Source organism: Nyctibius grandis, chromosome 5, assembly GCF_013368605.1.
Source record: "Nyctibius grandis isolate bNycGra1 chromosome 5, bNycGra1.pri, whole genome shotgun sequence".
In the NCBI taxonomy this organism is placed as follows: domain Eukaryota; kingdom Metazoa; phylum Chordata; class Aves; order Nyctibiiformes; family Nyctibiidae; genus Nyctibius; species Nyctibius grandis.
In genome coordinates, this window is record NC_090662.1 from 8,329,944 (window position 1) to 8,345,859 (window position 15,916).

At 47.9% G+C, this 15,916-nt stretch overlaps 1 protein-coding gene across 4 annotated transcripts in view; it reads right to left on the reverse strand.

Annotated features, from left to right (window-relative positions):
* The window catches only part of FRMD4A (FERM domain containing 4A), a 200,609-nt gene that overhangs the window by 98,873 nt on the left and 85,820 nt on the right, over window positions 1–15,916 (reverse strand). For all 4 annotated transcript variants that reach the window (XM_068400534.1, XM_068400537.1, XM_068400538.1 and 1 more), the window contains one exon: window positions 8,132–8,226. In XM_068400534.1, the coding sequence (XP_068256635.1) occupies window positions 8,132–8,226 (95 nt within the window). The remainder of the gene's footprint in view (window positions 1–8,131; window positions 8,227–15,916) is intronic.

Here is a 15,916-nt window from a genome sequence, read left to right on the forward strand (position 1 = left end):
GGGGAGAGAGAATTTGAAGTGATTTTGAGGGGAATCTTGCAGCAAATAAAGCAGGAAATGGAACTCAGATGTCCTGAGCTCTATTCCAGTGCCTATCCGCCAGCTCATGCTAATCCTCAAGAATAATTCTTCATTCCATGAAAAATGAAAAATAAAATAAAATAAAATAAAGGTTTGGTTTAAAAGAAAGCATTAAATTAACTTCGAGGGTTGCCACAAGCCTTAGCAATGCACCCTGTCAGCAAACACACTCAGCTTTCACAAGCCTCTGCCCATTACTCCTTTGCTTTGTGCAACTGAGAAGCCCCTTTGCAAAGTAAGCACCAACATCTACTTAGCAATTTAACCATATTTGTAGCTCCCTCACTCCATTTTTTCTAGAAAAATCAAATAAAGGGGAAAGTAGCAGATTCAGGAGGCTTTGAATCACCTGGGTTCAATATGAGTTTCTGTACAGCTGCCCTGGCTTACACAGATGCAGAAGAGGATGGGCAGCTCAGGACCCTTCAAGCCCAGGCAGCTCTGGGCTGCTCTGGAGACCAGCTGGGACATCGCGCGTGCTCATCTCAGCGCAGCACGCTGCTTTGCTCTAAGGGATTCAAAATGGCTTGTGAGCTCCACTCATTGCTCCAATGGGTTCAGCATCAGGCATTTATAAAGAAACTGTTTCACCTCAAATTTTGTCATATAAAAGCCAGGTGTTCAGTGTAAGCAGCCTTTGCATCTATTTTGCACAAGTACCAAGTCTCAACAAGTGATGCATGTGGAGTTGGGAACTTTTCAAACTCATCTTGGACATGTTTTGGTGTACGAAAAAGGATGAAAACTTTTGTATTGGGTTTGCGTGGCAAGGTTTTGGTAGCAGGGGGCTACAGGGGTGACTTTTGTGAGAAGCTGCTAGAAGCTTCCCCTGTGTCCAATAGAGCCAATGCCAGCCAGCTCCAAGACGGACCCACCACTGGCCAAGGCTGAGCCCATCAGTGATGGTGGTAGCGCCTCTGGGATAACATAGTTAAGAAGTGGAAAAAAACCCCAACTGTGGAACAGTAATTGCAGCTGGAAGAGAGGAGTGAGAGTATGTGAGAGAAACAATGCTGCAGACACCAAGATCAAGAAGGAGGGGGAGGAGGTGCTCCAGGCATCAGAGCAGAGATTCCCCTGCACCCTGTGGTGAGGACCATGGTGAGGCAGGCTGTCGCCCTGCAGCCCATGGAGGTCCATGATGGAGCAGATATCCACCTGCAGCCTGGGGAGGACCTCATGCTGGAGCAGATGGATGTACCCGAAGGAGACTGTGACCCTGTGGGAAGCCCACGCTGGAGCAGGCTCCTGGCAGGACCTGTGGACCCGTGGAGAGAGGAGCTCACGCTGGAGCAGGTTTGCTGGCAGGACCCCACGGGAGACTCACACTGGAGCAGTCTGTTCCTGCAGTACTGCACCCCGTGGAAGGGACCCATGCTGGAGCAGTTCATGAAGAACTGCAGCCCGTGGGAAGGACTCATATTGGAGAAGGTTGTGGAGAACTGTCTCCTGGGGGAGGGACCCCACACTGGAGCAGGGGAAGAGCATGAGGAGTCCTCCTCCTGACGAGGAAGGAGCGGCAGAAACACCATGTGATGAACTGACCACAACCCCTATTCCTCATACCCCTGCGCCGCTGGCGGGGAGGAGGTAGAGAATTCGGGAGTGAACTTAAACCCGGGAAGAAGGGAGGGGTGGGGGGAAGGTGTTTTAAGATTTAGTTTTTATTTCTCATTATCCTACTCTGATTTTGATTGGTAATAAAATTAAACTAATTTCACCAAGTCGAGTCTGGTTTTGCCCGTGACGGTAATTGCTGAGGGATCTCTCCCTGTCCTTATCTCGACCCACGAGCCTTTTTTTATATTTTTTCTCCCCCGTCCAGCTGAGGAGGGGAGTGATAGAGTGCATTTGGTGGGCACCTGGCATCCAGCCAGGGTCAACGCACCACAACCTTTCTTACCCCCTGCTCTGGACACCTTTGTGTTTCTCTCCAAGATATTTTAAGTTTTAGTCCGTTTTCTTATCTAGATAAAGTTTTAAAATATATTTTTCACTATTTTTTTTCTCTAGGTAAAGGGCAGCCTCAACCGTGTATTAGGGGCACAGACTTACTAGCAGCGTGGCTACTGGAAAGGAGTGACATAATGCAGGTTTTCAAGCCCAACTAGTCATTTCATATGTTTCTATTGCACTACATGGGCTGAAAGTAAGTCTGCCCAGCCTGGGACAGTGCTGTGCAGTGATACTGCCTGGGATCAGGGGTGAGGATGGCCCTGTTAATGGGGCTGGGTGTATGGGCTATCTGGCCTTGTTCTCAGCAGGCTGTGCAGCTGGAAAGGCAGCACGATGGGGATCCCCCTCCATCATTTCTGCTGCTGGGACACAGTGGCCTAGCACTACTGTGCATCGTGCTCTGTTGTTCAGCACAGATGCGTACTTTAACAAGGCTTGGTTTTTAGAAGACAGGTGCTTGAGGCTATCAGAAAATAAGCGCCATTGGAAGATTCTCAGCCTGAGCACCCAAAAATTAGAGGAGTCCACATTTCCTGCTGCATCCCCCTTGAAATCTGTCCTTATTCCTATTTCTTTATTCTGAAGTCCTGTTATGTTTCTTTTAACAGGACTCAGGAAGGCTGAAATTAACTGTGAAGGCCACAGTACGCATGGGGATTGAAACTAGACATGCTCACCCATTCCTAGCCAAAGTACAACACGAGCATTTATCCATGTAGGCCAAGGTACAAAACACTGTCAGAGCAAGGAAAAGCCACATTAAGCCTGACATCCTATCCTGAACCTGTCCAGCTGCATTTGTATCACCAAAACAGCAGCTACAAGCAGCTGATGGCATTACACACCAGTTCCCACTGAGGCCGATTTGTTGACAATGGACTTACTGTCTACCTCTGTGTTTATTCAACAGAAATGTCTGGGTTTGCCTAACATGTACAACGAACGGTTGAGAAGCCATGGTGCACAGAACAATAATTCACTTCAAGGTACTTCTTATTTTGAAAAGACTTGCTCTTTTCATTCTCACTGCATTTTAACTTGAGAAAGTGGTTGATATAATCACTACAAAAAGAATATATGCATATATGTATGCATACCAGGTTACGCATTTAGGTTGCACACGTACACGGCTGTGCGTACTGAATAACACATTTAATCGCCAACGAGTTTTTGGGTTGAAGAGTTTCATTACTCTCATCTGCATGGAACTTAAATCCAAAACTCCTTCAGTGGAGGAAGGTCACTTAAATCCCTGCCAGGAGCTGACTGCTCAGTGTAATCAATTACCACTTACAATCTTTCATCGCTAAGGGCTTCTGCGCTGCAGATTATCACCTCACTCCTTGTTTTCAAGCATGCTTGTGTGGCATTTAGAGAACAGCAGCAGTGAACAGTCTCCAGCATCCGCCTGTGAATGTGGTCTGTCGGGGAGCCAAACTCCAGTGCTGTTACACCGCAAAACGCTTTGCTCTGGAAGCTGTCTGGCTGTCTTCAGCAGAACTATTCATGGAGCACAATCCCATGTAAGACAGAGAAAAGTATGGTCATATAACCCTAGGCATGTAGTAATCCTGACAGTTTTCATGGACCAATTTAGGCTTGCACTGGGATCCCATTCATAAATGCCTATGTCTAGCTGGATTTCCTTCACGGTTCAATTTAGAGACACAAAGTAGCTTTTGTTTCATTATCACCATTGATTTGTTCATTTGGGTATTTATATCAGTGTATTCACAAATCATGGTGCAAACAGTTTTGAGTGACTTATAGGGAGGTTGAATATTGGAAGCCAGACCATTTTTCTCTGTTGGTTGTACTCATGTTGGCAGTTAAACTGGTGTGTCAATAACAAATACATAACTGCTTTTAGAAAAAGAAACTGGATCCATTTAGGTTACAGACTGAGTATGGATTTTAGTGCCCAGGATTCATCTTGTCGATTGCATGCAGTAGTTCTGTTTTCTTTTGTCAGGGCTTTCAGTAAAGCGTGGTACATCAATGAGTGCTTTGCCTCCAGGTGTTTCTGTTTGTACAGTTTTACTGGTTAGCGTCCACTTTTCTGAAACGTGGATCCACATTGATTTGTGTTATAAAGGTCTTTGGATCAATAAAGCAACTCATGCCCCTTCAGTGTCAAACTCATGTTGAATTGAATGGACACTGAGAAAGACTACTTCATGTAATAAAAACCATATAAACTATTTTACATTTCCATCAATCACAACAGAAACAAAAAAAACCTTTAAGCTCACAGATTTTCTTGTTTAAGGTCTTACTCCTTCAACAGAAATATTTTTGAAGGGGCTGTGAAGCTCAAGGAGCTATATGAGTTCAGCTGTACAGATTTTGCAAAACAGTGGACCGTGAGACAAAGGAACTGATCTAATGCGAGAGGAGGACATTATTCCAAGAGCTCCATCCTCCATTGGACTGACTGTGCACCCAGAACACGGGACACCTGGTCCCTCATTTTGGCTCTGCCACATGGCTGCAGGGTGGAAATAGGTTCCCTCCAATTCCTGGGGACAAGAGAGTATTCCAGGAAAGAGTCGCACCCTGCTCTCCCTCTTCTCCTACTCTTCCATTGCCATCCCCTTGGCCATAGGATCCGGGGCTGAGCAAGGACACTCTTTGTCATTACCTTATCATGTTAGTACAGTCTCTAGCACAAGTGTAACACAAATAATGGGGGCCTCAATGCCTTGCAGTATTTATCCTATATATTGGTGGGCTGAAGGAGCAGCTCTGCAGGTTCTGCTCTGGCAAGGGAGGACAGGCATCAGCAAAAGGATTTGGGTCAGCTTTTGGTTGGGCCCACGGAGAGGGCTGTGGGACGCAAAAGTTGGTAGTTCTCCATGGAGCAGGTGACTCACGTCTAAGGACAAATAAAGGACATGGAAAACCTGCCCGTGGCCCAGACGGGGCATCTGCAGTGAACAGAAGGGTAATCCTGACCACTTGCTCTCAGTGAATGCTGGAAGAGCTGATGCCAAGGGAAAGGGCGGTTAGCGGAGATTCATACTCAGCAGAACTAAAAAAAAAGCCCTTTCTCCATTCCTTTTCACTGTTAATCAGCCAGCACATAGCTCTTCTGGCTTCACGTGAAACTTGGCCCCACGTGCTGTACAGGGACACCCTTTTGACCTCTGCTCTCCCGCAGTTAATGGCTCATGCCATAAAGCGTTCCTATGATCATTAAAAGAGGAGGCGTTATTCTCTCCTCCATAATAGTCTGACAATCTAATTTTAGTCGCGCTGAATGCAGTGATGACCCTATATTATCACAAGAAACTATTAAGTTGCCAGCGCAAAGGTTGTTCCTATTGATTTTCTTCTCAGGTTGTCATGATAGAGCACAACTAATGAGTGGAAATCCCCCGTCCAAATAATTTCTAAATAATTTACTCTCATAGAGCTTTTACTCTTAAATAGAAGAATTGATTTAATACTTTAGTGGCTTTTCTTCTTTCTAAACTTGCAATTTAGCCAACGCCAGACTACGTTTATGAACCAGGCTTGTTCTGTTTTAGCTGGTTTTGAGTCCCCTTCAAGTAAGGCACATGGAAAACAAGTGAAGAGTGAAGAGAAGGAAATCCCTGAGGGCCTGCATCACAGAATTAAAGGGTTTATTTTTGTGTGCCTGGCCTGTATCAGCTATAGGGTTGTGTTAGGTGCTCTGCAAACACATTAAGAGACTGTTTTTCCCACTTTTTGAAGAAAGAATTTCTTTTAAACTTCCATTTCACATTGTGGGTTAAGATCTGTAGTACAGACAGCCCAGTTTATTTTCTGAAGGTGACATGAGACATCTATTTCCAAGACCCAGTCCAACCCCCCAAGTATATTTTTTGACTGTGTTCAGTCAAATAAAACAATTCTGTTTGTGCCAGCTCTATTCAAAGCTTTTTACAACTGAAGAGGAAATATTACAGGTATATTATTTTTGTCAAGTTTATTTTCACAGCACTGAAGAAGCCTCTGTGCAAGGGTCAGACTCACTATGGGACAGCAGTAGGGCTGCAGACCAAGCTTCATATCATCTAGGACTTGCTGGCAGGTTGCTGGGTTGTGTTTACTAGATTTAATGAGGGTGTCCCCAAATCTTTCATCTGGGTTAGCTGAGCATCTCCTAAAATGCCCCCTGCTCCATCTTGACTGCAGGTCAAGAAGGTGACCAAGTAAGTGGATGCCATCAACCTCACCTTTTGAAAGCCCGTCTAGACAGTGCGTATCCATCTGAGTCTGCTGCGCATCTTTGATCACTGCCTCAACAGCCTCTGTCAGCCTCTCGCGCTTCCTCCCATCACTAACCCAGATCTTTGCTCACGCTGCTCTGTGTTAAACCTGGAAGCCACAAGAGAGGCTGGGCTCTCTCTAATTGCTGACACCTCCTCATTAACTTCCCTTGCACTCCCAGGGGAGCTCTGCGCCAGCTGAGCTGAGAGCTGGGACTTGCTCAACTGATATCTGCTTGCAGTCTGACATGTGTTTCTTGTTTTTAACCTGTGCTGTTAGGACTGTTAAGGGAACATTTTCATCTCTTAGTCTGCTTTGGCTTCCCTGCGTGGCTTTCCTGCACCCCTCAGGCAGCACCCACTGAGTAACTTGCTCTCTCCAATAAGAAATAACAGCCCGGTGAAGAGTAATTTCCTCCTCCTGTTTTATAAGTTGCCAGTGCCTCCTGCTGCTCCTTCTTTGAGGACCAGTCTCATTAATTTGTGTTGGATTGGAGATCTCCTACAGGGCTGAGCTGCTTGTGTCAGTGAGATGGGATGGATTCTGGGCTCTCCTCTGACTCAGGTCCTGCTTCTGCACGTGCCTGATGTTGAGCATTCCTCCACCCTGGGAGCTTTGTCCTGAGATGGCCTCAGGCTGCCCAAGGCAGGCACTTGCCAAAGGAACTGGCTCTAGAGGAGCAATTGCTGCTTAGTTGAATGTGGATATGTTTGTGCAATTATCCAGCAGCCTCTAATTACCTGATCCCAAGTCATTATTCCAGCAGGTACTTTACATTTCGCTGCCACTTCAGCAGGAGAGCAGAGCAGCCTATGACAGCAATACTGCTGACTCAGCTGTTCTGGGAACACAGCCTTGGCTTAAAAATCTTGTTCGGGAAGCCTCTTCCTGATTAATATACAAAAGACCCCTCTTGCAAACCAAGGTGGATTATGGTGGGCTCACATACAAGACGTAGTCCATATGCATATGGCAGTCTAACTACAGAGAGAAAACAAGCAGCTGGAAAAAAGTATCAGGGACTGTGCAGTAGCAGAGAGGTCAAAGCCTAGGACTAATCATAGCATTTGGCAGACCTTTAATGTTTCTCCAGTGCTAATTTTATACTTGCCTTTTAAACGAGGGGTAGAAATGGCCTGTCTTGAGACATAACCTCAAATTTTATGGTAATACTAGGACTCTGGGAGCTGGAGTTCAAGGAGAACAACCAACATTGCCTGAAGTGACTGCTGTGTCAGAGTCCCATCCTTTGGTTTAGCTCAACCATAAAAGGCTGTTGTGTGATTCCTGGTAAGGTCACATCCTTTCCCTAATGGAAATTTCATATTTAAAAATGCATTTAAAGGACCTTAAATTTAGTGATCTCTTCCTTTCCCACACTTTCTTCTTTCCCTTTTTAAAGAAATTCTAATCTGGGATCATCAGAAATAATGGAGTAATTTTGTGAGTTTTTTTTTCTCTTTCCTTGAAATAATTTAGCGTTACTTTTAAACCTGCTCGAGTGAATAAACTGATTAACACTTTAATTGAACAGTTCCACCAATCTGATAATAATTTTGAACTAGTGAGTGGGTCTTAAGTCCATGTGAGCTTAAGCTAACCTTTTACCAATGCCAAATGACACAAACATGGGATTAGGAAGGGAATGTTACTGCCTCTGTACACCTCTGGCCATACTTAATTCACTGTGAGAGGCCTCCAGCCCTCTGAAGAAGAGGTCCATGCCTCCCTAGACCTTGGTCTAGGACCTTGGGGTACACAGGTCTTCTAAGCTGGCCTTTTTGTTTAGGACAAAACTCTGCCAAGATTTCCTGTGATCTAAGAGTTGCCTCATAGGTCTTTGATTTGTCGCACTTACGTTTCATCTGTGAATGCAATTCCAAAGTACTCCTTCTCCTTCAGGTTGAAATGAGATGCCACCAAGTCAAGCAACTCCTTGGCCAAAAGCTTTGGCTGGAAAACAAAACAAAAGTAAGTGATTAATGAGGAGAACTTGGATATAACTGCACTATGCTGCTGGAGGGAAATGCTGTCCTTGAAGGTATTCGACTGATGTTGGTTTTATGTTCCCTCTGGTGTTCAAGCTAAATCTTCAAGCAACATTAGCTCCTTGAAATGAGCAGTGGTTTCCCTCCTAGGTAAATACTAAGAAACTGGCGATTTGGACCTCTTCAGTGCATAATGTCTCTGCAGACAGATGAACTGCCTCCTGCCAGTGTTCAGATCTACCATGACCAGCTCACTCTTGCCTCTCTGATAATTTTAGTTGTTACAGCTTTTTATCAAGGACCTTTGCAAACACATTTCAGACACCCACTCTCACACATGCAGCACAGATACATGCTCATAACACTAAGAAAATACATAGTGCCAAAAGATAGGGTGAGACAGGACCAAATGAGAAGTTAATGACAGAAGAAAATAGTTTCCCATTCAGTATTGCTTGTTGTTTAGGGATAAGGATGTATGCTCAAATTTAGGCACTTGGAAGGAAAGAGAGGAAAGTAACACACAGTTTCAAAATAGCCTTTGTAAGAGTGTAAAAGCCAAGCTCCAAGAAGCTGTTCACACCATACAGAGGATGGTGCATCACTACCACTGGGCAGTTCTGCCTTTTCTGCAAAACCTTATTCAACTTCTAAGTCTAACGTGTCCTTCTCCCTTTATGAATTTTCACCAGCTCTGCTGAGCTCCTGTGTTTTGTACTGGACTACTGAAGTCTTGGCCATGACAGAGCTCTTGTCCTGACTGTCACTGGTAGGAAACAAGGGTACAAATGATCCAGGCAGATCCAACCTGTGATCCCACAACCTGTAATAGCCCCAGATCCCACAGCTGTAATGGTCACAGCAGCACTGGCACAGTGTTCCCTGGTGACTGCTCATAAGGATTTGGTCTACAAACCTCTGTGCTGCAAGCCTCAGTGGAAATAAAGCTGTCTGCAGGCTTGACTGACCCAACGAGTCTGCCAAGCAGCTGAGTCAGAGTTACCCCAGACGTGAACCTGTTGGTAAATGGAGATGAAATGATGATGCTGTGCAAAAAATGGGTGGCGGGGACCTGAGAACCCTGCTGTCTTAATTGACTGTGCTGGCCTGTAAATACAAACACAGCTTATGTTTAAACCACTTGATTTGTACTTAATTTCCAAATAGATTGATAAGAATCTGTCTTATTATTATAAGCACTTATTATTGTAAGCACTGTCCTTGTACCTGACACAGCTGAGCCAAGCCTGAAATACTTCCCTGGCATTCATGAGGGTTACACTGTCCTCCACCCACCTGTCTGCCTGCTACATCCCAATGCGGTTACCAGCAACATCCATACTGCTCCTTGTCTGTGCACCCAACGCAAGGGTGGTTTCTAGGTCATGCCAGCAAAGAAAGAAGCAACAGCTGCCTAAATGCAGGACTAGCTTAAAGCAGCCTCTGAATATGAGATAAGTTGCTGTGTAGGAAGAACAGCCTGGCAGACAATGATAGGTGGGATGAAATATGCTTCATTTTAATTCCCAAGTCAGACTTCTCAGGCACAACTGTTGGAGTCCGCTATGTCTACGCTACCCACTGCATTGCCTTCCCCAGACTCCTGAACCAACTCCCCAATGGCACTCAGAGCTGAGCAGACCAGGCATGGGGCCATGTCCTTCATCCCCTTGGGTCCCTCCAGGGACACAAAGAGCACACCAGCTACAGCAGTCTCTTTGGAGACTCCTCAGATAGATAGATACTTCTCTCCTGGCATTGTGCTGCGCGGGATGGACATTCCCAGCATCCCTGTCTGACGTAAGATGAACCTCCCCTTGCTGGAGCATTTTAAGGGCAAGCTACAGTCTGGCTTATGAGGTACCCAGATACTGTGATGAAGAGGATGGTAAGACTGTCTGGTGAATTCAGAGACACATAGGCTCAGTGCAGGTACTTACTGGGGGTGCTGGATGAGTTTTCACCTTAACGACAGAAAAACAAACACAAACTTGTGAAGGAGAGAGAGGAAGGGGGGTTTGCGCCTATCTATGTGCAGTTTGAAAGCCTAAATCTCGCTTTTCCCTCACCCCTGCCCGAGCCTCCCTGTTCTTTTCTCTCCCGATCGGGCCAAACTCTCTGCACCAGAAAGGGATTTCTTCCCAGCCCAGCGCTTCCACTGGAGGAGGGGTGGGAATGCACGGCCAGTGATGGGTGTAGGGGAGGGCAGGACTGACCCCTCCGTGGCCAGGGCCACTGGTGGGGGCAGTTGGTGGAGGTGAATCTGGGCATCCCCACGACAGCACGCGTTGCAGACACGGCGCTGTGTGGCTGGCACTGCCTGGCTCCCAGCGCTCTGGGGTCACTCAGTTATTTGATAAATGGGCAATTGTGCTCCCAAGCAAGGACGTGAGCCATCAGCCGGCCTTGCTGAGTGTCCCACCTGAGAGGGCAGGAGTGGGGAAGGGTGGCAAAAAAGCATGCCTCAAACACAGCAGCATTTTCCCAAGCCTGGGTTAAGCACTTGGAGGGGATAGGTTGAGCATTCATATTTCGCAAGAAAGCAGAACAGAGCAATAAATGGCTGATGTAAAACAGGCTGCCTGCGGACGTGGGGGAGCGATGGGTCCCTTGCCTCCAACCAGCCAGCACTGTCACAAGGGTCATTGGACAAGGGGTAAAACCCCCTTCTGATGTCCAGCCACATCATGGAGAAGTGATGCCCAGCGTCCCTTGCCTCACACACTGCTGCATCCAGCCCCAGGTATCGATTGAGGAGCAGCACCTGAAAGCACCTGCCTTCTGCCACCCTCCCCAGGGAAGATGGGTAAATGCAACGTGTTGCCTCCTTATCTCTGTTGAGTGAGATCTGGCTGCTGAAAAAGCCCCGGAGAGGTGATTGGCATGGTGTGACAGCCTTCCCTTCTCTACTGCCCGGTGGCGGCTGCTCCTTTCCCAGCACAGCCCCACTCCTGCGCGCGGGGTTTGGCAGGAGCATGATCTCCACTGCCCTTGCCGTGGGGCCTCCTCCAAAGCCTGTGGTAGTAGATAAGGCAGGATAACCCTTTGCCTTGCGAGATAAGGTAGAAGAACAATAGATGCAGACCCAGCACTGGAGCGGTGCCAGGTTAGTTACTGGGCCAGCGTCCCTGAAGAGGCTTACAGCAGCGAAGTTAAGCCCTGCTAGTCCCCTCCAAGATTACTTTCTGCTGTTCTCTTAAGCTCTACAAGGTTATTGTCCTTTCCAGTGGGACGAGCCCCGTGTTCTCTTAACACAGATGCGCAACCTGAGTCTTCAGAGGGGGGGAGGGGGAAGGTGGTAGCAAAGACTCCTCAAGACAAACCTGCACAGCAGGGATAAGGGCAGGAAAATCCTGCCAAGCATGAGCCGAGCTGCAGCCAGCCTTGCTGGCTCAGGAGAGACCCACGCGCTCAAAGTCAACGGTTAATCTGCTTGCTGTTCGCGATGGGAACGGCTGAGCAATGACCTCCTTTCATGTGAGCCGCGCAGACAAAGAGCTCATTAGCGATGCCTGTGGCAAGTTGTTTTAATTCATTATTAATTTCTGGACTTCATTTTCCAGAGGGATATTCATTTTGCATTAATAAAACTTCCGTCACAGACACATTGAAGAAGACGGGGACTGGTCTCTGAGAGCAGGGAAATCAATAGAACGTGGCCTGGGACCTTTTGCATCCAATGTAGTGGGATGGTCAGCAAGATAGCTTGTGAATCCCACAGGCATAAATCAGGAATAACAGGTGGCATTCAAACCAGAAACCGAACCGTGTCATCAATGCTGCAGAGCTGCAGAGCTGGACCATGACACACTGTGAGCTGCCTGGTCGGCTGCTGAGACCCCTCTGCATCTGCTGCTCTTCCTCTCCTTCCTACCCACACCTTCCTGGCATCCTCCATGTAACCAGCGTCAGAAAAAAGCAGCCTGGGGAGCATGTCAGAGCTGCAGCTGGCAGGTCTGAACCTGGGACTGGGTATGCCAGCAGAAACCCTGCAGCTGGAGCAGCGAGGGCTGAGCATGCTTTGCTGGTGGGGATGGGTTGTCAGAGCAATGTTATTCAGCCAGGCTTTCCCCTGCTGCTCCATCCCGCTGCAGGACCCTCTTTGCAAAAACGCATGTGAAGAACAATGCACTTTAAATCAACTGTTATTTTTACCAGAGAACACAGCAGGGCCCTGGCCATGGTCCCAGCATGCCGGAGCTGTGGCCCTGGGGCAGAAGAGCCTGCTCCTGGTGAGGTCTCTCCCCCTGCCAGGAGGAAGGGCTGAGGGACCCAAGCTCCCATATAGTGAAGTCTCTGGCACACACACCAGCCTTTTCGTAGCCAGACACTGTCCCTGAAGCTTTTCTGCACAGCAGTAAGCCCGGTGCTTTCACAGCTCTGGACTCCTACCTGTGCTCCCCAGTTCCTGCTCCAGCCTGGGACAAGAAACACTTTGCAGCCTGGACCATCTGGGCTTGCAAACACGAGGGCATTTTCCACAAAACCTAGTACCTCAATTCTGGCAGGCCATCCACCTGCCAGGCATGATGGCATCAATGCATCATCCAGGGGATTCCTGGACATCTGTAGGGTGGGCAACTCTTCTGTGAAGTCAAACCTGAGTTGGGATCTCTCAGAGGTTTCTCCCTTCCCTCTTGGAGAGGCAGGAGAGCAGAAATGGACTCATTAGGGGCTGCCTCCTTATTAGCAGAATGACCCAAAAACCCTTCACTGTGCCCTGGGCCATGACTGAGAGGTTTGTCTGAAATGCTGCGTAACGCTCTGTAACCTCAAAGCACTTCTGCCTGAGCAGCGAGGAGCACAGCGACCATGTGGCCCTGGCTCTTCTGCAACCCCAGCTCCCGCTTGAAGCAGTGAACTCATTCCCTCCCTCTCCTCCAAAACAACTTAAGTTTGTTCAAATAATGACTTAGAGGAAAGGGAGAGCTTTATTAGTGGTGTTGGGAGGTGGCAGGGAAAGGACCGAGCCTCAATAGCAGCTCTGTGGTTTAAACTTGCACCAAGAAACCTTCTGAAAAGGCACTGAAGACAGTGCAAGAGGGTACATATGGGACACAGCTGGCTGAGGCTCCCAGGGCTGCCTCCCTGCATTTCCTCGTTGCTCAAAGAGCCCCCCATTCCCCTGGGCTGCAGGCACGGCCTGTGCTAGAGAGAACCACGCCAAGACAACTTCAGTGCTTGCAATGCCCGAGCTCTGTCTTTATCTCCTTGGCTCTGTTTTAAGGAGCATTCAGCACTGACAAATTAACCACAGGGGATGAGTCCCTCTTCCATGCACTGCGCTTATCTCTATACAGAGACACTACATAGAGGTGCACTCTAGACAGGTGTCCCTTCCCAATTAGATGTGAAGACAACTTCCCTGAATAACAGCACAGCAGAGCTCCTAGGGAAGGGGAGATGGAGGCTGCACAAGGGATGGGTCGTACTGATTCAATGTCAAAAAAACCTGAGTGTCACAGCTCTTCCATGTATTTATTGGATGAGTTCTCATTAGTGTGAGCCCACTAACACGGGCTGCTGAACCCACTGGGGGAGCAGGCTGGGATCTGCTCGCAGGAGACCTTCTCAGCACTGGAGAGAAGAAAAGAGGGACCTTGACAAGCTTGAGAGCTGGGCCTGTGCAAACCACATGAAGTTCAACAAGGCCAAGTGCAAGGTCCTGCATGTGGGTCGGGGCAATCCCAAGAACACATACAGGCTGGGCAGAGAATGGATTGAGAGCAGCCCTGAAGAGAAGGACTTGGGGTGATTGTTGATGAGAAGCTCAACATGAGCTGACAGTGTGTGCTTGCAGCCCACAAAGCCAACTGTATCCTGGGCTGCATCACAAGCAGAGTGGCCAGCAGGTCGAGGGAGGGGATTCTGCCCCTCTGCTCCGCTCTCATGAGACCCCACCTGCAGTACTGTGTCCAGCTCTGGGGCCCCCAACATAAGAATGACGTGGAGCTGTTGGAATGAGTCCAGAGGAGGCCACAAAGATGATCAGAGGGCTGGAGCACATCTCCTATGGAGACAGGCTGAGAGAGTTGGGGCTCTTCAGCCTGGAGAAGAGAAGGCTCCAGGGAGACCTTCTAGCAGCCTTCCAGTACCTGAAGGGGGCCTACAGGAAAGCTGGAGAGGGACTTTTTACAAGGGCATGTAGTGATAGGATGAGGGGGAATGGTTTTAAACTGAAAGAGGGGAGATTTAGATTAGATATTAGGAAGAAATTCTTGACTGTGAGGATGGTGAGACACTGGCCCAGGTTGCCCAGAGAAGCTGTGGATGCCCCCTCCCTGGCAGTGTTCAAAGACAGATTGGACGAGGCTTTGAGCAACCTGGTCTAGCGGAAGGTGTCCCTGTCCATGGCAGGGGGGTTGGAACTAGATGATGTTTAAGGTCCCTTCCAACCCAAACCATTCTATGATTCTATGATTCTATGATAAGGAGGAGGTGAGATGCAGGTGATGCAGAGCAAGTCTTTGCTACACAAGGTGACATGTAAAACTCATTTCGGTGCCTCCTAACACTAGACATGGTCATCGTCACACGGGTTCAGTGACGATACTGCTGCATCGTGGGCACTTGTTGGCCGCAGGATAGGAGGAGGAGGAAGAGGGCTTCTGGGGAGAAGAATCACCTTGTAGCCTGGGTGAAGCTTCTAGGGGCAACTCATCTCATCCTAAACCAGGCCCAAAGTCCTACAAATACCTGTTTCTCTCCAGGAGAGTTTCGTGATTGACTCAGCTGAGGATCAACACTGTAAATATCTAGCCTGACTTGGGCCAAATCCTGCCCTGAGAGGGAAGTGCTGCCATCTCAGGAGGTTCTCCTTGGGGGGTGCAAACCAGGTAGCCCAAGTGCCACCATGGGTGCAACTGGGAGCTCATCTCACCGAGTCACGGGCACCTCAGCTGGGTCAGTGCCTGGGGAGTAAACATCTGCCTGTCTCAACCAGGAAAATCAGAGAAGTGCAAGGATTTCTCTGTAGCTTGAGCAGGTCATTCTGTCAGTCATCATGGAAAATATGGCAGAAACATGAGCATTCCAGTATTAAATATTCAATATAATTAAAAGACAATGTTACTGGTATTTGAGCAGCCTGAGGAACTCGAGAGTCATGTGTTTCCCCAGTGGAAAGACAGGCTGCCCACTTTTGGCAGAGAAGTGTGTTTCTCAGTGACAGCTTCCCATTATGCTTAGAAATGAGTGAGTTACAGAGAGAGATTATCTATCCACAGTCCAGCAGTGCCATGAATAAAAACCAGATGACATGGTATTAGCAGCTGCTGGTACATCCCTAGAAACGCAGGCACACACAAAGTATAGTTTATTGTTTTATTAACTGTCAAACAAGCCTACCTATTTCCCTTCCCCCATTTCGTAGCTTTTCTCTAATTTTCCATGGCAGGAGGTTTCTGGGAAATGCATAGTTTCAACATATGGATGGACGCACGCTGCCCAAATCCATCCAGCACAGAGACATGCTGAACCGTGGGAACCAGGTACCTAGATCACACTTGGTAATGCCTCGTTTCATTAGATTAAAAAAGACCACTACCATCCACTGTCTCCTTGCTGGAGGGGCTTGCAACGAGATACATCACAAGAACATAGAGATGAGACACTGCTACGCCAAGTGCTGCTACGCCAAGTGCTGCAACGCTAAA